The sequence below is a fragment of the Schistocerca piceifrons genome, unplaced genomic scaffold (genome assembly GCF_021461385.2).
Source record: "Schistocerca piceifrons isolate TAMUIC-IGC-003096 unplaced genomic scaffold, iqSchPice1.1 HiC_scaffold_832, whole genome shotgun sequence".
Lineage (NCBI taxonomy): Eukaryota > Metazoa > Arthropoda > Insecta > Orthoptera > Acrididae > Schistocerca > Schistocerca piceifrons.
In genome coordinates, this window is record NW_025729094.1 from 69031 (window position 1) to 93496 (window position 24466).

The 24466-nt window shown below is 40.0% G+C and overlaps 1 protein-coding gene across 1 annotated transcript in view; it reads right to left on the minus strand.

Moving 5' to 3' along the window:
• LOC124770433 (nuclear factor related to kappa-B-binding protein-like) overlaps positions 1–24225 on the minus strand; it is a gene marked incomplete at both ends in the record, with an annotated part of 90550 nt that extends 66325 nt beyond the window's left edge. Inside the window, 7 exons of the mRNA XM_047249216.1 lie at positions 914–1297; positions 5659–5877; positions 12918–13051; positions 17173–17403; positions 19161–19335; positions 23740–23881; positions 24022–24225. Coding sequence (XP_047105172.1) covers positions 914–1297; positions 5659–5877; positions 12918–13051; positions 17173–17403; positions 19161–19335; positions 23740–23881; positions 24022–24225 — 1489 coding nt within the window. The remainder of the gene's footprint in view (positions 1–913; positions 1298–5658; positions 5878–12917; positions 13052–17172; positions 17404–19160; positions 19336–23739; positions 23882–24021) is intronic.
• Positions 24226–24466: the final 241 nt, after the last annotated feature.

Here is a 24466-nt window from a genome sequence, read left to right on the forward strand (position 1 = left end):
TACACTACATGCGCTACTATACATTACACTTCTGTGATGAATTTTTTAGTGTGTGAATATTTCTTTTCATTTTGTTACTGTTCTAACATGTAACAATATTCCATACAGTATTTTCAATTGAACATTAAAGTTGTGCTGTACTGTATTCTGATGTTATGGATCAATAAAAGTGTTCCTCTCATAATCTGATCTTTCATGCATTCCAACCATGATCCCGTAGGGGACAGATTAACAAGGTTCTACTGTATGTTCTGTAAATTTGAACTAACAAAGCCTATGTGAAGGTCTTCTGTGGAAATGAGATGAACATATGGCATCACTGGTTGACAAACCCCTAGTTCAGCTGCATAGTGTGAGTCTTTCTATCTGACATCATTCCAGCAAATTGTGCATTGCTGCTGCTGCTGATGATGATGATTATAATAATGATGATGACCCAATCCCCAAACAGAGAAAATCTCTGACCCAGCCAGGAATCAAACCCAGGGCCCCAAGAAAAAATAATGGAAGCAGCCTGTAACACATGCCATATGGCAACTCACAGTTTTCATGCAACCTGCCATACACTAGCCATATGGCAACAAAATATTACGCTTTGATGAAAAGTGCTGCCAACAGTGTGTAGTCAGTGGATGACTAAGAGCAATACTGCCCATTAAAATGCCTTAGGATTTCTTAGTGCTCGTGCAATGGCTATTGGCAATCAGTAAGCAACATTGTTAATTAAAGGTTTCATCAGCAACTACAAATGTGCCTTTTGTATAAACTACATTCTCAGCCTTAGAATGCGACAAGCTAACTCAAAACTAATCATTCAGCCTGCATCTGCCACAGCACCTGGACGGTACTGAGGCCCACTCGCTCACACACGTCACCTGGTACACTTGCACCACACACACAAACTGTGAATTACCTGCGTCCTGCGCACCCTCTCTCGGCCCTGACCTTTGCCAGCTTTGCCCCCTTTGGCGCCACGGGTCACAGCTCCGGCAGTACCCACCATCCTGAGCGACGTGGCGCCTACGGTCGTGGTCGGTGCAGTCACTGTCACGGCGGCCGCTGCCGCCCTCGCAGACGCAACTGCCTGCACCTGCTGTGCCGTCAGCGTCACCGTCTTCACCACCTGCTGCTGCTGGGAGGATGCGGGCAGACCAGTCGCTGCCGAGGTTGCCGTCACTACGTTGGAGGCAGCCACAGCCTGCGCGAGTGATGTGCCGCGCACGGAGCCCACCCCGGGATTTGAAACTGCGAGTAGGGATTTTCCCGCAGCAGGCAGCAGATTCTGCGAAGTTGTTACCTGTGAGTGGGAGGCACAGGTAAATGAAATACACGACAAGTATAAGTAATTACAAAACAGATTGTCTGTGAAAGTTAATGAACGCACTACCAACACGCACAAATTCTTCAAATGCTGATTGACAATCGATGCTAAACTTGTGTTTGTATTAAGCCTAACTTACATGGCGACACTAAGTTGTGAAACTCGGAAGTTGGAATAAAGTGAAGTTCACACCTGCTACAAGAAGGGTAGCAGAAGTGCTCCACAAAACTACAGTAGAATATCTTTGATGTCCATTCATTCTAGAATCTCTTAACATACTCTGAGCTCAAATGTAATGAAATATTTCAAACAAAATGACCTCCAGCGCATATTCTGCAGTCAGGTAGGTGCAGTATTTCTCGATTTCCAAGAAACACTTTACTCCACGTATGCCTCTTATCAAAAGTACGTTCACATGGGGTATTAAGTGAAATTTGTGAATGGAGTGAGGATTTCTTAGTAGGAGGGAAGCAGCATGTTATCTGCGTTGCAGAATCATTACCAATTGAAGAAGTCATTTCAGTTGTGGCATGGGGACGTATGTTGGGACACTTGCTGTTCATGTTGTATATTAATGACACTGCAGACAATATTAACAGTAACCTCAGAATTTTTGTAGAGGATGTGGTTGTCCACAATGACATACTGTCTGAAAAAAGCTGCACAAATATTCAGTCAGATCTTGATAAAATTTCAAAGTAGTGGAAAGGTGGAAACCTGCTTTAAATGTTTAGAAATGTAAAACTGAACACTTCGCAAAAAACACACATGACTGCAATAAACACACATGACTGCAATAAACACACATGACTGCAATAAACACACATGACTGCAATAAACACACATGACTGCAATAAACACACATGACCGCAATATGACCATATCGCTCTTGGAATCAGCCAACTCGTACAACTACCTGGATGTAACACATTGTAGAGATATGAAATGGAATGATCAGATGGGCTCAGTCATAGATAAAGCAAGCAGCAGACTGCAGTTCACTGGTATAATACTAGGGAAATGTAATCAGTCTGCAAATGAGACTGCTTACAAATCACTCATGTCGGCCATCTTATAGTATTGCTGAAATGTATGGGATCCATACCAAATAGGACTAACGGGGGATATTGAACGTATACAGAGAAGGGCAGCACAAATGTTTACAGGTTTGTCTAACGCATGGGAGAATGTCACAGAGATGTTGAAAAAACTGAACAGGTAGACATTTGAAGATAGATGCAAACTATGCTGAGAAATTCTACTTACAAAGTTTCAAGAACCAACTTTAGATGATGAAGCTAAGAATATACTACAACCCCTTATGTTTCACTCACAGAGGGATTGTGAGGACAAGATTAGAATAAGCACTTTCTGTTGCTCCATACATGAATGGGACAGGAAAAAGCCCTTAATAACTGTTACAGTAAGTATACCCTTTATCATGCCCTTCACAGTAGTTTGCAGACTATAGTCGCAGATGTAGATAGTTTAAATAAAATAAAATGCTACAAAATGGATACAGTACATAATTATGTCAAAGACAATAAATAATTAGGTAGCTGACAGTAAGTACTAGAAAATAATAGCAAATAGATATTCAGCATGAATTATGTTAACACAGTCTATTGTTTGTCTTCAGTTCATTAGCATAAAAGATGTCGGTCATTTGCCATACACTCATGAAATTCTGGATCAGTCTTTAATGCAGTCTACTGTCAGCACTGGTATGGTGCCTTGACCCTCAAATGGATTGCCATTTTTCACTGTAAATATATTGTCTAATATCTGCAAATGTATGGTGTTATGATGTTCAACAGAAAGATGGCACACTGTCAAATTTTGCTGTATTCCAGACTGCCGTTTGGATCCTGAAATCACAACAAATAGAAGTATGTAACATATATTTTGTGTCATGTTGCTGGATAACTCCCACAGGTGATACTGGTTATTTTTCTTCTAATAAGTTCATGATCAACTAGAGCACATTCTATGACACGTCATCAACACGGAGGTCCAACTGAAAAAACCTGAAGTGAATAAATCCTGAACTTACTGATTCATTTCACTAACAACAGGACCTTACAGAATGCCCCTCTGATTTGATTTTCTTCCTATTTATATGAGATGAAGCTCAGAGCTCGCACATCAGTTTCCTAGAGAAGTATGATGCAACAGTCAGAAAAATTGTCATTAAAGGTTGGAAGCTTTCCGAGTGTTGTTAAGTATAAAATATTTCTGACTTACTAACACTGGAGTGAAGAACACAAACATCTCTTAATCGTAAAGTCACCAGTTCAAATATCATTGGCAACGCATTTTTTACGATTTTATTTGAACTCAATATTTATAAATAAATGAAAATGTTAATGAACAAATATTTAATTATAATATTTTAATAAAAGTAATATCTTTTTAGTTTTAATTATTAGTCACCTGAAAATTCAAGTATTCACAACAAATTAAAACATGGTACAAAATGTGAAACATCAAATAAAAATTAAAATGTTATTTTATTTCTAGAGATCGTACACTATTACTGGTGTATATATTTCTTTTCATTTAACTAAAAGGCATTTCATATGTCTGTGTTAACTTTTAATTTATTTTCATATTACCAGTGATAAAAATAAAAATGTGTTACTTTCATTAAAAACTATGATTTAATGTTACTTAACTGATGTTTCATTTGATAATAAATACAAATTAAGGAAAAAAGCTGTTAAATACAAGATTCCATGTAAAACTCCCCCATACTTAATTGTAATCCACAGCTTTAATTATCATTCTCATACCCAGTTTTGGTTCAGGCATCTTTGCTTGCTCCACTTTCAAGTCATCTTTGCCTGCTCCAATTCCAAGTAAACTGCAGCTAGTATTTCCATCTCTACTTCCAATGCCCAACATTTATTTTCCCTTGAGGGGCATATTTGTATATTTATTTAAGTAGTCATTCATCTAACATTCCTTCAATATGTTTACACCGTTTCTTTCCACATTCCTCTATTTTCTGAAATAGGCTTTTAGCAGTCAGTTCGTATCTAATTTCACTATTCTTTATCCAATCTATAAGTATGTACCAAGCAAGTGATTTTAGAAGTCTTATTTGTGTTCTATGAATCCTCCTCTCTCAGCCGGCAGTTAGAGTCACTGTCTCTGACTCGCACATTAGAAATGATACTGCCATCACATTATAAAATTTTAGTGTCATCTGTTCCCTAAATTATTTGAGGAGAGTGTGAATTATAGTACCTACCAACTGTTGAAGTTTTTGGAATTTGTATTTTCGATCACTGGATAAAATACACAATATAAGCTCCCTTGGTCTAGGAGATTATATGGGTTAATTAATGATTATTATGTTACAATCCTCTTGTTGTAGTTGACCGTGTATATTGAGACTTCGTTCACTGTTAAATGCAATGGTGTGGTACTAACTGATGGAGACACATTAAGAACTGGTAAAATTTAATTTATTTCCTTTTATCACACTGCACAAATATAAACACACTATTATTCAAACTGTGTGCCACTACTATTAAACATAGAGATAAATCCTTTGCTACGCAACCGCCTTTGGCTCACGCAGCCTACACCTTCCACAGCCTTTCAACAACTGCCTCTGCTTGCAACTCTCTTCGCCACTGGGCATTGTCGCCCTCCCAAGAACTACCACTTACAGATACTACACACCAGTACCCTCACAACAAGACCTCACAGGTTTTAGAAGTATTTATTTGTTCTAGCAGTTTATCAAAAAGTATTATTTTTGCTCTTAAATGCTCCTTACTGTCGAATGTCACTGTCTTAGTTTGATCTTTAGATATTATCATATTACAATCATTGACTACCTTGTACAAAAATCAAATTGCTCTCTGTAATTCATCTTCCTAGACCATTACGAATATCTGATTATCTGCAAAAAGGAGCATATTTATAACTTTATTATTGAGTTTATAATGGTGCACAACTTTAATCTGAAAGTATTATTTGTATTTTTACTAGAATTCAAACACCCTTTTCATCCGAAAATTTCCTGTATACATGATGTGTGTACAACACGTACTGCATAATGGTCTTTGATCGAAACTGGTCACACAATAAATAAACAACTTAAGTTGTTACATGATGTCATTTTCACAAGCACATACTATTCACTCAGCTAGTAGGGACTATGTTAATTAACTACAAATACTTTGTACTTAGCACTGGTCAGAAGTCTTCCAACATTCAAAGGAGGTTTTTTCGAGTTTGCTTTAGGAAATGATATCCAGTCATTGAGCGTCAAATCCTGCACATATCAAGGAAATTGAAGGGGGCGACTCGTAAGTCAGTGTTACCTGTATTGTTTGCTGGCCAGCCGATGTGGTCACCTGCAGGTTGTGGATGGCAGTGCCCGCACTACTACCGGCAACCCTGATCTGCTGGTGCACACTCGAGCGCCCACCACGTCCCCCCGCCATGGCGCCGACCACTGGCACGCCCTTCCCTGGCGCGGTAGTGACCACCACTTGCTGAGCTGTGCCACCCGCAGAGGACGCTGTCGTGGTGGACTGCAACTGAGATGAGCCGGTAGCTGATTCGGATACAGAATATACCTGTGAAACGGTTTTTGTCATCGAGTAGTTCAAATGGTGGGTTAAATTACGATTTTCTGTATTGAATTAATGCTCAAACACAATTAACTGAGAACTAAAGAAGAAACAACAGCTTATAATTGTCGGTGCTGCTGCTGTTGCTGTGATCTCCAGCCCACAGGTTGATTCAGTGCAGCATGAGCTCTACCTATAGTTCATTTTAAATGCCATTAACATGAGCACCCACTAATAACATAGAATCCAAAGTCCGTGGATATACAGGGTGTACCTGAAGTGTTGTAATAAACTATGAGGGGTTGTCTTGAGGAACAAATCAATGACAGAAACCTGTGTCCGGAAATGTCATTCAATGATGCTGCAGAGCATTGCAGTTATAGGTGCCAGTGCCTGTCACTAGCCCACTCTGCTGCATCAAACGTGACTTTGTACATTGACGGACCATAGGTGGAATGTCTCGCAATTTTATTTGTTATTCAGTGTTTGCGACTGATTGCCACGATCATCAGTGGGGATGACGGAGTGAGCTGCTGTGTCGATCGGTCTTGTCTCGTATGTGTGCGATGCTCTGTTGCCTCGGTGGATTTCTCCTGGAACTGCCCTAAAATCTCCACTGTTTATTGGTATATAGGAGAAAAATAAACTCTGTATGCAAACTGTGGCCCAAAAGCATCACCCACCAAGGTAACAGCCTGTATATGCAGCAGCTAGCTCCACCTTCTCCACTGGCGATCGTGGCTGTCAGTCACAATCACTGAATAACAAACAACACTGCGAGACCTGTGGTCCATCAGTGTACAAAGTCATGTTTGCTGCTGAATGGATGGCCTAGTGACAGATGCCGGTGTCTATAACTACGGAACTCTGAAGCATCATTGGATGATGTTTCTGGAGACGGGTTCCTTTCCTGAATTTGTTCCTCAAGATACACTCTACAACCCCTTGAAGATTATCACAACATTTATGCGACACCCTGTATATTTGATGTGATCTTAACTTTATAAAAACAAGGGCTTTCAGTAAAATCAAACATCGAAAAGTCCAGGATGGAATAACAATAAATGGCCAAGGGAGTGTGAGTTGCACTTGTGTAAATGTTGTATTTTCTATTTCTGAAGGACTTTTTTGGCCAAAAACTTTATTTTTTAGCAGACTTTTCATTATCCCTTTCTGCAATTTGCCACCTCCTCTATGAGTAAAATAGCCACCTATCCATAACATAAAAAAAACTTTTATTATTGTTCAGTGCAAAAACCATAGCATGGGTGGGACGTGCTGAAATAGCTCCTTCTTTCAGTATTGCCACCTTCAGCCTAGGTAAAACCAATGCAACACGATCTTGAAAATATGCACATCTGTGGCTGTCAAACCACCTGCTGGCTGCACTTGTCGATGTTGTTTTAAGACTGTCAGCACACCTGCTGAAGTGCTCTCCTTCAGCTGAGTCTGCCGGCTTATTCCAGTGGCTTGTGACATCAACCTCCTGGTGCCAAACAATCCCTGTGCCAGAATTAGGACATCTTATGAATTGAATTAAGTTTCACATAATTTTAAGTTATACCGATAATTCAGCACATCTGAGTGACATTTAGAGGCCATCACAAACTTCTGGTTCTATTTGCATGCAACTTCTGTTTATAACACATTGAGTGAACCATGTTGAAAGGGGGGTGGAAGAGATAAGAACATACAAAAACAACAATCACTAGAAAAAGTAAATATAGAAATAAAACAGAATGTTGTTATCATCGCATTTATCATATGATTCTTTTTAGCCAAAGAAATACGAAACTGGAATCAGATTTTGTCCAGCCAAATTATCTTTATTAATGCTTTAATAAATTAACAGTAATAAGAAACATTGTATTTCAAGTAAAAGTAATGATAAGAATTGTGGTACGTTGTCCTTGTGCTTTGACTGAAATATACCCATTGCTTGAAACGGCTTTTCGAAAAGATTCTGACTTCTTAAACATGTAAGCAAAAGCTAAGTATAGTTCTAACACAGAAAGTAAATACAAGAAGCTGAACCACACAAATACTGCTGATAAAGAAGATATAAGTATAAAGACTGATACATAAAAGGACAGATAATTTCAAGCAATCCTATGTTGTAGTGAACGTCTCTGCTATGTTACATCAAAACCAACTTTTATTACATAGAAATTTAGGTTATTGTTTTCCAAAGAAGCTTTAATCTTAAGCAATAGATTCGGAATAGATCATATGGTCGCAGTTGACCTCTGCTTTGTGAAAAGAGCTGCAAGTTCAACAGGATTACACTGAGGTATCAAAAGTCATGGGATACCTTCTAATATCGCATTGGACCTCCTTTTGCCTGGCGTATTAATGTGGTACAGACTCAACAAGTTGTTGGAAGTCCCCTACAGAAATACTAAACCATGTTGCCTCTACAGCCATCCATAACAGCGAAAGTGTTGCAAATGCACGATTTTGTGCACAAACTGACATTTAAGGGACATAAATGTTTGATGGGATACATGTCAGGTAATCTGAGTGGCCGAACCATTCGCTCATGCTGTCCAGACTGTTCTTCCAACCAATCGTGAAGAACTGTGGATGGTGACACGGCGCACTGTCATCCATAAAAACTACATAATTGTTTGGGAACATGAAATCCGCGAGTGGCTGCAATGGTCTCCGAGTAGCCACACATAAATATTTCCAGTCAGTGATCAGTTCCATCAGACCAGAGGAGCCAGTTGACTCTGCGTAAACAAAGCGCACAGCGTTATGTAGCCACCACCAGCTCGCACAGTGCCTTGTTGACAAGTCTGTGGCTTCATGGGGTCTGCACAACACTCAAACCCTACTATCAGCTCTTGCCAAATGAAATTAAGACTCAACTGACCAAGCCTCAGTTTTCCAGTTGTCTAGAGGCAACTGATATGGTCGCAATTCCAGGAGAGACACTGCAGATGATATCGAGCCTTTAGCAGAGGTACTCATATCGGTCATCTGCTGCCTTAGCCCAATAACACCAAATTTCCCCACAATGTCCTATTTCACCACAATGTCCTAACTGGTACGCTTGTTGTACATCTCACACTGATTTCTGTCATTATTTCATGCAGTGTTGCTTGCCTGTTAGCACTGACATGCAGTGTTGCTTGCCTGTTAGCACTGACAACATTAAGCAAATGCTGCTGCTCTTGGTTGTGAATAACTGTGTTCTCATTGGTGAGAGGTAATACCTGAAATTTTGTATTCTCAGCATACTCTAGACACTATGGACATCAGAATATTGAATTTCCAAATAATTTCTGAAATGGAATGTCCCATGTATTTAGCTCCAACTACTATTCAAGGTTCCCAGTCTGTTAGTTCCCATCGTGCAACCATGTTCAAGTTGGAAACTGTTTCACACGAATCACCTCAGTAAAAATGACAATTCTGCCAATGCACTGCCCTTTTATACATTGTGTATGCGATACTACCACCATCTGGATATGTGCATATAGCTTTCCCATGACTTTTGTCATTTCAGTATATATCACAAGCCCATGCTAGTCTATCCGGTGCAAGCTCCTTCATCTCTGCATGGCTTTGATCATTTGAGCCTGCTTTCTGCAGTCAAGACTTGGTCTCTCTTTACAGTTTTTACCTCCCACACTTCCCTCCAATCCCAAAATGACAACTCCTTGATGCCTAGGGATGTGTGCTTTCACTCCTTCCCTCCATTTAAGGCCTGGCCAGACAGAATCTGGCCTGCCGCTGCGACGGACGGCGCAGCGGTGGGCCGGACCCGTCAGCGGCCAGGGACGCCACACAGGCAACGGCCGGCCGGCCGGCCGCAGCGACTCTTGATATGTCAGCTGTGTTACACTGTGGAAGGGGCCGAACCCCATTATCAAGCTTGCATGCGTAGCGCGATTGTCTTGGCGTTAGACGATTTGGAATTCTCACGCGGGACGCGTTATCTTTGTGCGATTTTATTTATTTATTTATTTATTTATTTTAATTGCAGAAATGAGTAGCTCGCATTAGCGATATGAAATGGCACCAAGAAGAGATGGTGGGTACACGACATTAATAGCAAGAGAGAAAGCTTAGGAGAATACCATCATCTGTGTATTGATCTAAGAGTCTGACGAAGATAGGTTCTTCAAATATTTTCGTATGTCCCGAGAATGTTTCGAGGAAATGCATCGCCTGATAAAAAGGTAGCACCGAGAAGTGCACAACGAACTGGAGAAAGCCAATTGATACAAGGCACAGGCTAACCATTTGTTTGAGGTACGTCTTACCGTTTGTGGCCTCTTTGTGCTTCAAACAGAAGTCATATAAATTATTCCATTTCAGTTTTGCTGTATCATATAAAAGGTTCAGCGGAAGAAAGTTCTATCTCACAACGTAGTTACGAGTGGAGTGATAAATTTATTTGCAGTGTTTACGAATACAGCAAACGATAGTAACATCTAGTTCCGTATGTCCCGCTACAGAGGCCTTTCTACTTAATAGATTGTTTTGTTTCATTGTATTCATACCATTGTCACTGAATTTAAACAAACATATCTTTGGTCGTTAACTTATCCATTCGTTCTATCGGCATAACAGATTTTAATCTTTTCCAGATACTTGACTACAGGTGACAGTCACCAGACCATAGCTTTTTCTTTTCGGTTAGGACGTTCAACAGTCTCAGATATTTTGAAATAAGTGTGCCAGGCAATATGGACTGTTCTACAGCCCAAGTATTTATTTACATACTCCTACAACAGAGATGTGGAAGAAATCTGAAGAAGGGTTTCTAGAACTTTGGGGGTTTCCGGACTGCCTTGGAAGCATAGACGGAAAGCTTAACAGGTTAAAATGCCCGAAGGATAGTGGATCCCAGTTCCTCTGTTACAAACAGTTCTTTCAGCTAGTTCTCCTGGCGATCGTTGATCCACACTACGGAGTTTACAGTAGTTGATACTGGAAGTTATGGACGTCACAGTGACAACACTATTTCTGAGAATTCAGCTTTCTATCAAGAGTACATCGAGGGCAAAAGTATTCTATCTCCAAATCAGGATCGCGTGTATCATACAAAAAGTTGTATTCTCTCACCTCCTCTGTAAGTCTTTCTGTGTCCATGATGCATGCACTACGAGCTGCAAGACAAAAACCGCCTCACGCCGCTGCTTCCAGTGTGACAGCAGAGCAGTTGAGTGCACCAACAGAGGCAAGCAGCCGCTCCGGCTTGCGGCGAATCTGTAATCTGTGACAACCCGGCGGCGGTCGGTGCGGCAGGCCGCATGCTGGTGCGGCAGAGCCGCACTCTGTGTGACCGCCGCCATACAGTAACGAGCGATTCAACAGTGCAGCCTGCCGGCTGCGGTTCAAGGCCACAGGCCGGATGGCCAGGCCGCATTCTGTCTGGCCAGGCCTTTAGTCAAGTTGTGCCATAAGGTCACCCCCCCCCCCCCCCCCCACTTTGTTTACTTGATCTGTGACTTTCATGTAACGCATCGTCCTTGAAATATATTTGTTCAACTTGAAGTTATAACACATTTACTTAACTCACACTTACCACCAATCTCTTACCCGGCACAAAGTTCCAAGCAAATGGAAGAAAGTGCAGGTGACTCCCATATATAAGAATGGTAAGAGAACAGATGCAGAAAATTACAGATAATATCCTTAACATCACTTTGCTGCAGAATTCTTGAGCATATTCCACGTTACAACATAGTAAATTTTCTTGAGACAGAAAAGCTTCTGTACACAAATCATCACTGATTTTGAAAGGATTGCTCATTCGAAAATCAGCTTGCCCTTTTCTCACACGATATCCTGCAAACTGTGGATGGAGAGCAACAGGCAGATTCCGTATTCCTAGATTTCTGAGAAGTGCTAGATACGGTGCCCCACAGCAGGCTGTTAATGGTCCGAGTGTACGGAACAGGTTCCACATATGTTAGTGGCTCAAAGGCTTCTTAGGTAATAGAATCCAGTACTTTGTCCCTGACGGTGATTGTTAATCAGATAACGGAGTATCATCAGGAGGGCCCCTGTGAAGTGTGAGAGGACCACTCTTGTTCGCTATATATATGTAAATGATTCTGATGGACTGGGTGAGCAGCAAGCTGATGTTGTTAGTTAATTATGTTTTGCTGTACAGAAGGGTACCATTGTTGCATGACTGTAGGAGGGTACAAGACGACCTGCCCAAAATTTCTAGTTGGTGTGATGAATGTCCACTAGCTCAAATGTAGAGAAACGTAACTTAATGCAAATGAATAGGAAAAACAAACACACAGTGTTACAGTGTTAGCGGTGTGCTGCTTGAAACAATCACAGCGATTAAATATCCAGGCATAACATTGCAAAGTGATTGGACCTGGAACAAGCACAAAAGGATGGTAGTAGAGAAGACAAATGGTCAGTTTAGGTTTACTGCAAGAATTTTAGGAAAGAGTAGCTAATCTGTAAAGTAGACCACTAATAAAACACAAGTGCGGCCCATTCTTGAGTAATGCTCGAGTGTTTGGAAACCCCACCGGGCCAGATTAAGGGAAGACATCTTCGATCAACATCAGCGTATAATGGAAATGCTCTGTGAACTGAAATGGGAATCTCTGGAGTGAGAGAGACATTCCTTTTGTGAAACACTAATGAGAACATTTAGGCAACTGACACTTACAGATGACTTCAGAACAATTCTACTGCCGCCAACACACATGTAGTGTAAGGACCTCGAAGACGAGACAAGGGAAATGAGTGTTTATGCAGACAACACACACATGTGGTTGTTTTCTTTCACTCCGTTTGCAAGCAAGATAGGAAAGTTAGTGGCACAAGGTACCCTCCACCACAGTAGCTTGTGGAGTATGTATGTCGACGTAGGACACAACACACACACACTACACTGCAATGTAAAATATTCTAGGGACACTCATTCACTGCCTGGACTGGAAGCTTTCATCTTATCCTCAAATTTAATAAAAGTAATCCACGGGTCATTTGTAGTAAGGAGCTCACAACTGCCAGAGACTCACCTGCTCTCCAGAAGTGACGCTGGCCAGCACACCTGCTTGCTGAGATTCTTGCCTCGGGCGCCGTCCACCGGGCTTACGTGGTCCGAGGGGCTTCTTAGCCTTTGTCACACCTTGTTGTTGCTGGTGGAGTCTCTCTGCAAAAGAAATATTATCTCAAATGATCCACCTTCTCCTTACAGGTAGATTAACTCAAATTACAATTGACAATTCCCTATGAAGAAAACCTCTGAGTGTGTAGCAGACACAAGGAAATGATCTATTGACATATAACTATCTGGGATCCTGAAAATATTGTTCTTGTCAAACACAACTGACTCTTCATTCACATGAAGTACAGAGTGCAGTCAGAAGAAAATCTCAAGTTGCTTCCATATTTTTATATTTCTAGAAGGCTTCTGAACAGTTCCTCATAAGTGGATTCTAAAAAAAAAAAAAAAAAAAAAAAAATGGCTCTGAGCACTATGGGACTTAACTTCTAAGGTCATCAGTCCCCTAGAACTTAGAACTACTTAAACCTTACTAACCTAAGGACATCACACACATCCATGCCCGAGGCAGGATTCGAACCTGCGACCGTAGCAGTCACGCGGTTCCAGACTGTAGCGCCCTTAACCGCTTGGCCACCCCGGCCGGCAAGTGGATTCTAATTAAATTACGTGCCTAGGGAGTAAAGACTCAGTTGTGTGGCTAGAGCCATGATTTCCAAACAGAAAGGTCACAGTTTGCAGTAACTGACAGGGAGTCATTTAGCAAAACTAAAGTGATGCCTAAGTTTGACAAGGAAGTGTTATAGGCCCTCTGCTATTCTTAATCTAGATGTTGATGAGGAGCACGCAAATGTTTTCAGGTGATGCCATTTTTCACACTAACTAGTAAAATTATCAGAAGGCCAAAATGATTATGATTTAGAAAATATATCTGCGTGGTGCAGAAAGTGGCAATTACCCTAAACAGTAAAAAAAAAGTATGAGGTCCTCCACACTAGTTGATACAACAAAATACCTACAGATTACAACTACAAATTGGAACCACCACATAGAAAACGTTGTGGGAAAGGCTATGTTTTATTTACAGAAGATTTAGAAGATGCAACAAATCTACAAGGTCATGCTGGAAGCTAAGGCCTTCGATTTTTTTACATGAACACTCTTAAAGATTTTTAAATAAAATGAAGATTATATATTCTACATCTTTATTCTTCATGTCTTTGTATTTGCTGGCCTCTGCTATTAGTGGTCTCAAAAGTGTAGCTTGCAACACTATGGTGAATAATGTAACTATGTCAATGTCTGAGAAACATCCTGCTATAATCGAGTTTCTAATTTGAAGAGTTTGTCCACATATGGAGCACCCTCTCCATCAGCATGATAATCCCAGACAATACACGAGCGTTGCAACATCTGCTACAATCTGGTATGATACATTCACTATTATCGATCTTCCTCCATACAGTCCTGACTTGGCCACATCCGATTATCTTCTGCTCTCAAAAGGTAAAGACCATTCTCAAGGATTTCACTTTGATAGTGATGAAGCAATGCAGGCAGATGTGAGGTTGTGGCTCTCTCTAAAAGGCCAAGCTTCTACAGTGATGGTATCAACAAACTGGTCTCTTGTTGGAAGAAACACATTTGTCGCTAGGGTGACTACGTTGAGAAATAAATATGTAGCTACAAAGATTAAAGGTGCAGAATGTTAACAACATTTGTTTGAATTAAAAAGCTATACAAAGTTTTCACAGAAACAATTTGGAGGCATTACCTTCCAGCATACCCTCATACTAAAGACACTGCCTATACTACACTTGTCCGTCCTTTTCTGAAGTACTGCCGCATGGCACGGAATCCTTACCATATAGGATTGACGAAGAACACAGAAAACTTTTAGTGAGAAGGAATTCGTTTTGTAGTATCACAAAAAAAGAAGAAGAGTGTCATGATATGATACGTGAGTTGTGTGGTAATCATTAAGACAAAGATGTTTCTAATTGTGGTGAGACTGTTTCAAAAAATATGTGACAATATTTTGTTGACTCCTACCTGCTCAGAGAGAACTGATCAACATAATAAAATAAGAGAAATCAGAGACTGAATGGGAAGATTTAGGTATTCATTTTTCCCCACATGCTATTCTAGAATGGAATGTTTGAGATATAGTATGCATGTGCTTCCATGTCTCTGCTAGACACTTAAGTGTGAAATGTAGAACGGTCATGTAAATGTAGATACAGATAGGAAACAAGAGTAAAAAATAATATAAAGTAAACAGCCCCTTCCTTTCAATTAATGGGAGAATCTAGATCCAACATGCAGTTTTAAAGCTTGTTCTACACTTTTCCCAGTGTAACGATGCGAGGAGTACCAAATTTGTTATAAAAGTCACTAAATTACTCAACGGACAGTTTTTTTCAGTACAGGTATTTCATTCATTCCAAGCAAGTATCGATTCGTGACGTCATCGTCTAGACACGAGTTGACTGTAATCTGAATTCGTTTTGGCAAACTAATAGTTTCTTTCAGGTGATAAAATTTTATTGATTATGAAATGAAAGTTCTTGAAGTTTACTCAGAATGGGAAATGTTAATAACTAATTGCAGGCCATAATTTATCTTTTTAATATGAAGGTGTTTTGAATTGTGTGTGCATGAAGAAGTGTGACATTATGTGCGGCTTTTACTCTGAGACAAGTTATCACTTACACTGCAAAAAGTGCGCGTGTACAATTTGCTGATCTGTGCGGTGAATTTTATTTTTAGTGATTTTCACTCGAATGGAGACAAATCCAGTTTCATGTAGACTTTATGCGAGATAGCCACATCACTTTATTACAAAAGAGTCATTTGGCCAATTAGGGAAAACTGAAATCTGCGCACTCAATTTGAATAACGTTATACGCTAGTGCGTGATTGAGCTGTCCAGTGGGGAATCATGTACAATAGTTGCAAACGCGCTTGGATTTAATGCACAAAGTTGGAAATTAATTTTAAGACAAGTGCTGATTTTGACAAAAATGGACCAAAAGTGTATTCAAAATATCAAGGTTTTGCTTTAATTGAGACACATATCACCTTGTTGATTATGTTGCTTAGCAACAGTGAAATGCAATTAATTAATTCATTAGAACGATTTGTGACGTAATAAGTCCCATTACACATACAAACTGTTACACGAAATTTCCTGACCGCTTGAGAGTATGAGAGTGACTTTATTTCCAGAAATGCCAATAAACCGGCGGTTTCAAAAGTTAAATTACTAACTGTTGTGTAACTTCACTGATTGTCCCACGCCACTACTGAATGTGTTGTATCGTGTCTCTTCATAAGAGATCTCAAGAAGCCGGGATAAACAAGAAGAAGACTAAAGTAGAGGCATCGGTATACCATAACAACTTAAAATAGCACAATAGTGATGTTGATGTGGCACAAAACGAGCATCAAACATTACATCAGTTTTTCTTGGCCATTTCTGTGGATCACTTTGACTTACAATCTTTAGTTAGCCCCTTCACAGTCAAATATTATCTACACACTGTTCAAAATTACTTTAGGACTGACACTGTGGCACAACTATGTGGAGGTGCAGAGTAGAGTTGCCACATCCTGCACAGAACACATGTACAATCTGAACATTTCGTTTCAATTATTTAAACTCCTATTATGATCCTTGCAGTGTGTATCTGAATTTGTTCCATGTCTGTTGAGTAGCCTACTTGATAAGGACTCAAAACACAGGAACAATACTCCAGAACTGATCCCACTAGCATCCTGTACACAAATTCCTTGTCCAACAAATTTTAGTCTTATATTCACCTTTGTTAATACTTTCCCATTTCATGTCAATTCATAGCATTCCCCCTAATAGTTACATGATTTGATGTGCTAAGAATATTCAACGCAAATCCTGTAATAATATACTATCAAGTTCTTTCAGGAATTATCTTCCAATCACCCACGTTTAAAGAGAGATGTCATTCATTATCCAAAGCAGAAATGTTGTTCAAGTTTTTCTGCATTTCCAACAACGATACTTTCCTGTAAACAAAAGCACTGTGAGCAAATAATCTTATTATACTGCTCAGTCTATGTGATAAATCTTTTAAATATTGTATGGGAATTTCTGGCACAAAGCGAATAACTTGGAAGAGAAGCTAACAACTCACTGAACAGGAGAGGGTATATTCATGAAACATAAAATGCAAAACCTGTTTATTCCAACACCAAGTGGAGCTCTGGCACAAAAGTATAAGAAAACATACCAAATTCCTGCTCAGAGCGGCCGCGGTGTAAGTATATCCAGATCTTCCGCTTGGTGTCGTACTTGACACAGGGGTCCGGCTCGTAGTGCAGGCGGTCGAGCGCCCCGCTCACCACAGAATGCAGGTAGTTCTCCTGGGCAATCGGAGCCAAGTACTGAGAGTCGCGCAGCAGCTCGCAGATGTCAGAGCGCGTGCCCTCGCCGTTGGGCAGGCGGGCCGTCGCGTCACGCACTGTAAGATGGCGACACACGAGTAAATGGTGGGTGGTGCGAGTGAAGAGTAGGCTTCAACTGTCACTTACTTCATTGGAAACAATCTTATGCCAGAATATAAATTATAAAAACCTGCAAAACAGGCAAGGATATAAAAATATGCAATTGTATCTAAATTATGATTAAGATCTACATCTATCTAAAATGATATTACTTTTTGCTGCATTAAATGAATACTTAGAAAATATTAAGAAAATATGTATAAAATGTTGAAACAGAAATACGAGCTGAAATTTGTACTTCACTCGTGATATGAGATACAGGTGAATAAAGTTTAGGTTTCTTCCTTTATATTGTATCGCTCTGAAACTCATAACAACTATTAAACTATTTAGTTACACAAATTAGTCACCCTCAAGGTAGCACTAAGCATACAGGAAGGTAAGTTTTAAAAGCTAATTCCTTCAGAGAACTCACTTGCTGCAAGTAATGTAAACTACAGTTCAAAATATAGGAAGTGGCAGCAGAAGAATACACATATGAAGGTATTTAAATTTGCAAGCTTTCGGAGCCAATGGCTCCTTCTTCTGGCAGAAGGGTTGAAAGGGAAGGAAGAGGGGTGACAGAAAAGGACTGGTGAGGTTAAGGGAATGGGGATAGTTAGGAAAAGTCATTCAGATCCCGGTGTTCTGGCCAACTTTTCTGAACTCTCCCCATTTCCTAAATCTCAGCAGCCCTTTTCTTTCACCCCTCTTCCATCACCTTCAAACCTCCTGCCACAAGAAGGAGCCACTGGCTCTGAAAGCTTCCAAATTAAAATACTTTTATACGTCCGTTCTCCTGCCACCACTTAGTGAGTAGTTTTTTTATCTATCCAATTACATTATATTTTCAAAAATTGATTATTTTCATTCACATACAGGAAGTGTTACATTTAGGAAAATCATGTTCGATTTAAGTGTGAAGTCATCTATTCTAAATTCTATTACCAGTCTGTCGTTAACAAGCAACACAAAGAAAATCAGCATTAAGTTACGACGACTGTCAACGGCAAAACTATTTCAATAAATACAAATCTCACAGGTAATTCACAATGTCAATGTCATTATTTGTTTTGCAATTGAAATTTAGAAAACTGCTCAGAGTGGAATTTTGAGAAAGTACAATAATAGTTGAGTTGAATCTACTTGTAGATACTCTATTATTTCAATGTAATTTCTGATCAATGAAAAGTTAATGACTGTTCTTAAACAAAGGTATAAACAATTAGCACATGATGTGTAATCACTGTAAACACCTTACCTTCAATGTTCAACTATTGAAGGTATCTTTAAAAAGGGGGCGGGAGTGTTACAGAATGAGTGAAACAGATGTGAGAGCAATCAGTTAAATTATACAATTGTACCATCTCATAATGATAACAATTTTTATAAATTGTGTTTTATTTGACTTTGCAGTCTCACTGAATTTTTTAAGCAGCAACATATTTGCCATTGACTGCATTTACAATAAATTTATACAATCAATGGCAAAAACATTATCATTTAAGAAATTTATAAAAATGTTATGATTTCTTGATATATCAACTCTCAATTTACAATTTGCTCAAAGAATCACTTATAGTGATGAAATCATAACAAAGAGAGGAGGAACTATTTTCTCACAGAAATTTATGATCAACTAGCACTTAGAAAGACACACATGAAAGACTGAATCGGTAAAGACAATGGAACAAAATCTCCACCCTCGTAACATGTAACAGTCGCCATTACTTACCAAGTGCTAGGATGGTGACAAAATTTGGCCTCTCACCAACTAGCAGAGAATGCCCCCGTGGCTTGTTGGGCCCAGCACTCTGATTGTAAACTCCCTTGACGGGGCCCACAACAGATTCGTAACCGTGCATCCGAAAAGTGAAAGCCTTGTGAGGATTTTCATATCGGCGGCGTTCCTGAGACACAAGTAAAGACAGACCATCGGATCGATCGAATGAACATTGTTGGAAAACAATGTAATTAAAAATCATCCTACAGACGTTCGAATTTCAATACTTCAACTAACTTGGTTTTCAATCTGCAATATAGTCCTACCTACTTTTCATTTTATTTTTATTTATTTATTTACTTTTTAATTTAAAATTCTTTTCACTGGGAATAATAAGAATTACACATTTCTATGCTGTAAATCTCAAGGTCATTTTAGTAGCAAACTGTGATATAAAAATCAGTGCAAATTGCTACCCACTTTTATACTAATTTAAATTAGTTGGCATTCAATGTTTAAGGTCACTGTGACAAGCACTGTCTCAAGGCATTAATCACAGCACTCCACTTTACTGCCTCCGTGTACTACAAAAATTATGTAATAAATCTGAAATTCATTTATGGTAAAGATATCTATAATGTCTTTAAGCATACAAAAAATATGGATAGAAGTTATAGTTTTCTCTTCCTTGAAATAAACAAAATTTTTATGGCCAGGAAAGTCTGCAAATTGAAAACTGGCAGGCACGGTGCTTTGGGTAACTGAAGTGGCAACACAACTGGAATCTATCTACATGCTTTTTGCTAATAGCTGTGTAGTTGTTTTCATTTTGTGCACAATATTTTGCCCAACATGTCTTCTTCAAGTGATGTGCTCCCTACCTCAACTGCAACCACACTGTGGACTATTGTTGGTCTCACACTGCTATTTACAGCCAAGTTTCAGTACTGGCACCCACCACAACCTTTGATGCTCATTTGTTTTTCAGATTTCACACTTTATTTCACTAAACAGACTTACTCCCAGCATTTTCACCTGCGGTAGATAAGTTGGCCTGCGAGATAGTAAGAAATTGGGAGCCAGACTCTTATTTAAAGTGATATGCCCTTCACAGTATATTGGGCTTTCCAACATATTTATTTCAATAGATTCCATAATTACGATGTCCCAAGAGCTTCACATTTGCACACTCATACTATAGTCTGATTAAAATTACTTGATAGTTGACACTTCATACACTTGGAGCTGTCTTCCTCCAGTCAGAGAGCTCAACATCATGCCCGAACTATTCACTGTTGCCAGTCATAACAAATGGTCAGTTCACTTCCAATTCACTTTATGGCTTTTTTTTGTGATGTATTTGGGCACTGAGTCCTGGGTCTGGCCCCTTTCACTTGCATTTCATAAGACATGATAACCATCCCACAAGGGACACACATAAAATGATGGTAACTAAATATGCACATTTTATACACAGAATTAGCCAAACACTACTGGATCCTCTTGCAAAAGACACGATTCGACCACAGATTCAATTATCATCATCACAGACACTGCCCTACAACAAATAAACTTCATACATTCCGTAAAGTCAAAGTTTTTGAAAGCAGCAAATCATTCTTGCAACTGGTTCTATACAAGAATTAACGTGCTGTAGCACAATAGTTAAGTTTCAGTACCGACATGCAGTACGTCGTGGGTTCGAGTCTAGTTGGGTAATTTTTTTTTTATTTATAAATTTTTATACAACTGACTCAGATTATTATTATTATTATTATTATTATTATTATTATTACTTTCAATTAATTAGTTTAAATTTATTATTTTTATTTTTAATCTTTTGTGGCATCATTTTCGTCATCAGATTGATTTTTTTATTTGCTCTTACTTTTTCTTCCTATCGTTCTTTTTTCATTTGGAGTCTGTCTGTGTCACCCATAATGTGACAGAGTATCAACCAGGACTACTCATTGGTTGGTATTGCATCAGCTCGCATAGCCAGTATAAGGTAACTGATGAAAGGGGGAAGTTACAGTTTCACCTTTAGTGCTGAAACTGTAATTTTTCTGCATTTCATTTACTCAAAGAAATCTGCTTTCAATAATTGCTGTGCAGAAAGCAAGCGTGATTAATAGTTCTGCAGCAGTGTAAATGTGTCATTTGCTGCAGCTCAGTCATTGGTCACTTAAAATCAGCTGTGAGCGGAGTTTCTCAGGTTCCCACCATACCTGCTGGCAGCTGCTCCCAACATCACTCTGTGTTACATGAACAGCACTTCAGCACTTGTGAAGTGAATTGTCACATTCGCATGTCGCCTTTGAGCAGACAGCAGCTGCTGTGTCAACACTGTCATAATACATGACAGATGTCAACTGTAAAGTAATTTTATACAGACTACAGTCTCATCTTACTCAGACCAGAGTTTAGGGACAGCTGATTTGCTTTGCTGTTCTAGACAAGTGTATTGCTGATATACCTTAATCTGCCTTGACTATTGTAATAGTCTGTCCCACATAAGACATGTGCAGCGGGGTACCGGGAGTTTAATTCAGTTATTAATACTGGTGCGACTGCAACAATATTCAACTGCTGCTAATGCTGATTAAACATCTGAGGGCATCAGTCTGCTATTCATTCCCCAGGACAGAATCAGTGTACCTCCTCTGGCTGCACCTATGTGCAAGTGTGAGAACATTTTCTAAATGTTTTGCATAGTGTGTATCTGAGGTTGGACATCAGTACCAGCCTGGTACTCACATAGTGAGATGCAGAAAATTGCCTAGAAACCCTGTCCAGTCCATCCAGATCATCTACATTCCTATTAACTGGATTCAATCCAGGTGACACGGTCTCGCGGTCACGTTCTCGCCTCTCGAGCACGGGGGTCCCAGGTTTGATTCCTGGCGGGGTCAGGGATTTTCACCTGCCTCGATACAACTGGGTGTTTGTGTTGTCCTCATCATTTCGTCCTCATTCATTAAAGTGGTGAGATTGGGCTGAGCAAAGATTGGGAATTTGTACCGGCACCGATAACTGCACAGTTGAGCACCCCACAAACCATACATCATCATCATCAATCCAGGTGAGGCTCTTTTCCTCATATTGCAAAAGTGGCACGTTAATGAACTTGGCTAACTGTGTCGTCTGTAAAATATTTAACGTTCTGGGAGAGGACAATACTTATGTAAAGGAAATCACATACTGCAAACAATTCTGAGCACTGCTGCAGCCTTTGAGTTTTTATCAATTATGCACAACAGACTTCAAACGAATTCAGAGATGTGCTGCTGGGATCATAAAAGGACAATGTATCCCATACAATGGTGTAAGAGAAATTGGGGGGGGGGGGGGGGGTGGAGCTTAAATAGGAATACTTTGAAGAAACACAACATAGTTTTCACGAAACACTCTTGGGAAAATTTATACGAGGATTATTTGGTAAGTAAGATCAGATCGGTTGCAAAATGGAAATCCCACTGAAAATCTAATTAAGCTTTTCACTGATGTGTTGGGGAGTGTCTCTAGTGTGCCCTGCCAATCATGTCACATCACTCTTTTCAGTTCTGAGCACTCTATGAGTGCATAAAGATGCCTAGAAAATATAGTCTCCCTCCAACTATGAATGCTTGCTGAGAGATTTCATCTGGTTTCATGCACCCCCACATTACGTAGCTGTCACACTTCCCTCTTCACAACAGTTAGTGGCCATACAATACATGGACCATGAAGACACTCCTTTAGAGTTTTTGAGGGGAAGTATTTGATCACCCACCATACAGCCTGGGCTTGGCTCCCTATGATTTTCATCTACGGCTGGTGATGAAGATAAAATTCTGGCACAGACAATGAGCCGTTGACCAGTGTTAAGTAATCGTAGATCGTGCAGGCGTTCTATGATGAGGGTATTGGAAACTTGTATAACATACCACAAATGTCTAAATCAGAGTGGCAATTGTGTAAAGAAGTAGCTGGAAGGTTGTAGTTAAACGTTGCAAATAAAACATTTTTAATTTTCACTTTGGTTTCAATTTCACAATCTATTGGACTTTACTTTCCAAATAACCCTCGTAGGACCTGTATTTTGAGAAGACCGTGCAACCATTGTGGTGCAATCGTATATTTCTCGTAGGGATCACAAGGATAAGAGAAATTACGCCACATACAAAATACAATCTGCAAATTAAACAGGAAAGAACAATGATAATTTTGGAACACTGTACCATACATCATGCATTCTGCAATGGCTTGTGGAGTATATAGGTAAATGTATATGTGGGTTGGAGACAAGGCAATGAGAACATATAACAACACAGCAAGCAGCCCCTGAAGAAGATGATGACAAGGTCGGTTGTCAAAATATTGTGTATAAAATGGATTAAACAACTCAGTTTTCCACACAAAAGCATTCCATCCAATCAGTTGTGTCGAGGAAAATGAAAGATCAGAGTGGGAGGCAACAGAGCAAGCTTCCCTTGGGAGGAACAGTCCAATCCTCTCACTTTCAAACACCAACTAATCTGATTACAACAGAACACAATAGAAAGCCCAAGCAATTTGCAGTTTTCACTCAGTATTATTCGGGTAATTGTGCCTCTGACCGACCTGCTCCCGGGTAGATCTCCTTCTCAGCAGCAGTGCTGGGCCGCACCACCCAAGTCGTGGGGCATCTGGGCGGTGGTGGAGACTGTGCGCGGTCGTCGTCATCCGTGCTCTGCCCGGCACCTCGCCGCCGTCTCCCTCCGAGGCATCCGCCACCCTCACGTGATCTGCCCCCGCACTGCCCTTCTCCCTCTCCCTCTCCCTCTCTCGGCCGTGGTGGGAGTGCCGCCTCCCGCCAGGTCCCCCGTGCTGCGCCGGGGGCGGTGGTGGCCGCGGCCCAACGGCTCGCATCTCGTCCCGGCGCAGCAGCCAGTGCTGGCAGAGTGGCAGCAGGTGGGAGTCCGAGTCCCTCCCGGCACCAATCCACTGGTACGCTTGGTTCGGTTTGCGTTCCAAATACGGCACAAATTCATCTGGCTGAAAATCTGCAGGAATAGTGACAAAAGATAGAGTGTAATCGATAAATTGATTACGCAATCTGAACACATTTACAGTTTTTAAAAGAGAATTTTTTCATACATTTAGTGCATATTTAAGGATGTCAGAATACTACCACTTCAAAACATTCTCTGTGAATTGTGCTACCTGCACAGCCTCAATGTACTTAAAGAACACCATCACAGAACCACCAAAACAATGTTGTTTGTTGTATTTATTTATTAACAATCACTTTTGGTAAGTGATCATCTTCAAGTCACCTTCACACACTTAGCAACATT